The sequence below is a fragment of the Acanthisitta chloris genome, unplaced genomic scaffold (genome assembly GCF_000695815.1).
Source record: "Acanthisitta chloris isolate BGI_N310 unplaced genomic scaffold, ASM69581v1 scaffold21756, whole genome shotgun sequence".
Taxonomy (NCBI): domain Eukaryota; kingdom Metazoa; phylum Chordata; class Aves; order Passeriformes; family Acanthisittidae; genus Acanthisitta; species Acanthisitta chloris.
The window spans coordinates 3959-7457 of NW_008680013.1; the positions used below are offsets into that span (position 1 = coordinate 3959).

A 3499-nucleotide genomic window follows, 5' to 3' on the forward strand; every position below is an offset into this window, starting at 1 on the left:
TCTGGCACAGATCCCAGGGATGTTATGAGTGTTCTGTGGGGTGTGATTTGTGCCCACAGATCCTAGGGATTCCATCCCTGTTCCCTGAGGTGTCCTTTGTGCCCACAGATCCCATGGATGTTACCCATGCTCCTTTGTGCCCTCTCCTGCCTGGCATCTTACACCTGGCAGCAAGCATGGAACGTGCCCATATAAGCTGTGGCCAAAGGCTGAAGCTTTCCAGCAAGGATTTTCCAGCACTCCAGGTTGGGTTTATCCAACACAGCAATTGTACCTGGTGTCAGGAGATTCCTCTGGAAATGTTTGGAAGTTATTTTCCTTCACATGTATCCACTTTCCAACAAAAGCAGGATGGGAACAAACCTTCCCTGAGTCACTGTGGCCTCACCCCCACACAGGAGGGGTCAGGGACACCCTGGGGGGGTCATGGAGCAGCCAACCCCCCTCAAACCCTGAGCTAGTCCCCTCCCACTGCTCCTGAAACCTCAAAGAAAAGGCTTTTTGTGTTAGAATTCCTTAGGGAATGAGCTTAACGGAACAACTCATATTCCTAGAGAACAGGAACATTCCCCTCTCCCCCTCCTGTGTGATCACAACCAGCTCAGCACCCCTGGGGGGAAGCACAGCCCAACACTCAGGGGGATCCCATGGGGGGGGTACAGTGGAGCACAAAGCAGGATCCAACCCCTTCCCCTCCTGCATGGAGGGATGGGATGATCCAGGCATGGGAAGGGCTGGTTTCCCCACACAAGGAGTGAGAAGGTCACTTTTGGGGGGGAGTCAGGGCTGCACTCACCACAAAGGTGTCGTAGGAGAACTTGTGCCTGTGGAGGAGGTGCTGAAGGAAGTTAGCACTCTTGTAGCTGGGATCGCCCCAGGGCATGGCCGAGCACACTGGGCACACCTGCAGGGACAGGGACGAGGGCAGTGGGGACACCTGGGCACAGCTCCCTCTGCCTGTGCCTCCCAGCGAGGTGAGTGGTGTCCCCCCATTCCTGACAGAGGGTTGTAGGCAGAGAATGAGCTGACCAGGGGGTGCCTCAGCCCCACCTTGGTGCACAGAGCCTCTGGCACGTGGTCCAGGTCTAAGCACCTCTAGGATGGTGCCAGAACTGCAAGTTCATGGAGCCATGGAATCACTGAATGCTCTGGGTTGGAAGGACCTTAAAGTTCATCCCATTCCATCTCCTGCCATGGGCAGGGACACTTTTGTCTAGCCCAGGTTGCTCCAAGCCCTGCCCAACCTGGCCTGGCACACTTCCAGGGATGGAGCAACCACAGCCTCTCTGGGCAATCTGTGCAAGTGCCTCTCCACCCTCACAGGGACAAATTCCTTCCCAATATCCCATCTAACTGCCCCCTGTCCATGTGAAGCCATTCCCCCTTGTCCAAAGTATCTCCATCTTTCTGTAGCTCCTTCAGGCATTGGAAGGCCACAAATAAGTCACTCATTAGCTTCTCTTCTCCAGGCTGAACAATCCCAATTCTCTCAGCTTTTCCTCATAGGAGAAATGCTCCATATCCCTCTAATCCTCTTGGTGCCTCCCCTAGACTCACTCCAACAGCTCCATGTCCTTCCTGTGCTGAGCATCCCAAGCTCCCCATCTTGGTTAACCCAGAGGGGACAGGGAGAGGACATCCAGCACCTCCTGGGTGGCAAGAACAGGAGGAAGCATGCAGCTCATCCCAGGGAGCCTCTAACAAAAGGCAGGTCCAAGGAAACACAGCTGTGCTTGACACACCCACCAGTGGCCTGGGATGCTGCACCAGCTGTGGTGTCCTTGCATCTCCAGGCATTTCCCAGCACATTCCAGCCCTTCCCAGTGCCCCAGCAGCCCTCACCACTTTGTTGGGGTCGTTCCTGTGGTTCTCCATGCAGTGTTTCACCAGCTCCTGCTGGTCCAAGTTCCTGGCACCACAGTATGGACAAACAAATGTCGAGCGGTTGGGAATGTTGCTGCAGGGAACAAGGAGGAGCTCAGATCCGACAAGAGTCAGTTGGATTGGCTCCTTCCAAACCATCCCAACTCAGCTTTGTGGCAGCAAAACCAGCCCAGCCCACTCCCACCCCACCATCTTGGTTTGGTAGGTCCTTCATCCCACCCCATGCTCCGAAACACGAGTGCCAGGAGGTAAAAGGTGTAGATATTCCTCCCTGGAATTGCCCAAAGCAAAAAATCACATGCTTGGATTTTAGGGCATGCAAGGAGGGACACATTTCCCTACCCTACCTGGGGATGGGCTGGGATGTAGGGACAACTGGAACAAACTTGGGGCAGTTGGCCATCTGCTCTTGCACCTTGGCACAGGATGAGACGTGGGAGCGCATCTTGGCAAGGGTCACCTGGAAAAAGAGAAGGAACACTCCTGGAGCCTGCACAAATACATTCCAGGAGCCAGGACTGGCTGGAGCTAGACAGGTGGGAGTGAGTCTTGCTCCATGCAGGATGACCCACAGCAGTGTGGGAATGCTGCACCAGCACATCTTTCCTGGTGGGATGGAGATCTGGGGCTGTGTTCTCCCTGCAGGTGTTCCCAGAGATCCCCACGAGCCACACAGCTCCATTTTCCTTGAAAAAGCAAGAACTGTTGATGGGAGAAACCCCCAAACTGTGTTGATATCGTGTGTGATCACTCCTGCGATGCAGTCAGGGAGGTACAAGATTCCCAAAGTGAAGGGGAGACACACATCAACCTCAGGTCCCAGTCAGTGCTGGTTCAGCCTCCCCACAGCCCTTAGGATCAATCCTTCCCCTCATCAGAATCAGAGCTGGTTTCCCTCAGCCTTTTCCATGCTGCAGGAAAACCTCCACCTGCTCCTGAAGGTCCTCACTGTCCACTAACAGCTGGGAGGGAGCTCCTTCAGCTCTGCCTGGCTCAGGGGACACAGAATCATGGAATCACTGAGGTTGGAAAAGACCTCCAAGATCATCAAGTCCAACCTGTGACCCATCACCACCTTGTCAGCTAAAGCAGAGCACTGAGTGCTACGTCCAGTTGTTACTTGAACATCTGCAGAGATGGTGACTCCACCACCTCCCTGGGTAGCACATTCCAATGCATGACAGTCCTTTCCATGGAGAAATTCCTCCTGATATCCAGCCTGAACCTCCCCTGGCACAGCTTGAGGTGTTTCCTCTCATCTTGTTCCTTGTTCCCTGGGAGCAGTGCCTGACCCCACCTGGCTGCACCTTCTGGCAGGGAGTTGCGGAGAGAAGGTTCCCCTGAGTCTCCTTTTCTCCAGGCTGAGCCCCTGTAGTCCCTCAGAAGTTCTCCAGCCTCTTCTCTTTGTGCTCCAGCCCCTTTCCCAGCTCCATTCCCTTCTCTGGAACCTTGCCTGGAGCATTCCAGGGGGTTGCTGTGACCCAAGAGCAGGACACACCACTTGGTCTTGTTGACGCGTGTTGATCCCATGGATCCACCCTGTCCAGATCCCTCTGCAGAGCTTCCTGCTCTCCAGCAGCTCCACATCCCACCCTCAGAGCTGCAGTTTGGGGAC

General features: G+C 54.9%; 1 protein-coding gene across 1 annotated transcript in view; it reads right to left on the reverse strand.

The window, feature by feature from the left end:
- The window catches only part of RNF166 (ring finger protein 166), a gene marked incomplete at its 5' end in the record, with an annotated part of 3938 nt that overhangs the window by 180 nt on the left and 259 nt on the right, over nt 1-3499 (reverse strand). Inside the window, 3 exons of the mRNA XM_009077565.1 lie at nt 797-904; nt 1843-1957; nt 2232-2344. Of these exons, the coding sequence (XP_009075813.1) occupies nt 797-904; nt 1843-1957; nt 2232-2344 (336 nt within the window). The remainder of the gene's footprint in view (nt 1-796; nt 905-1842; nt 1958-2231; nt 2345-3499) is intronic.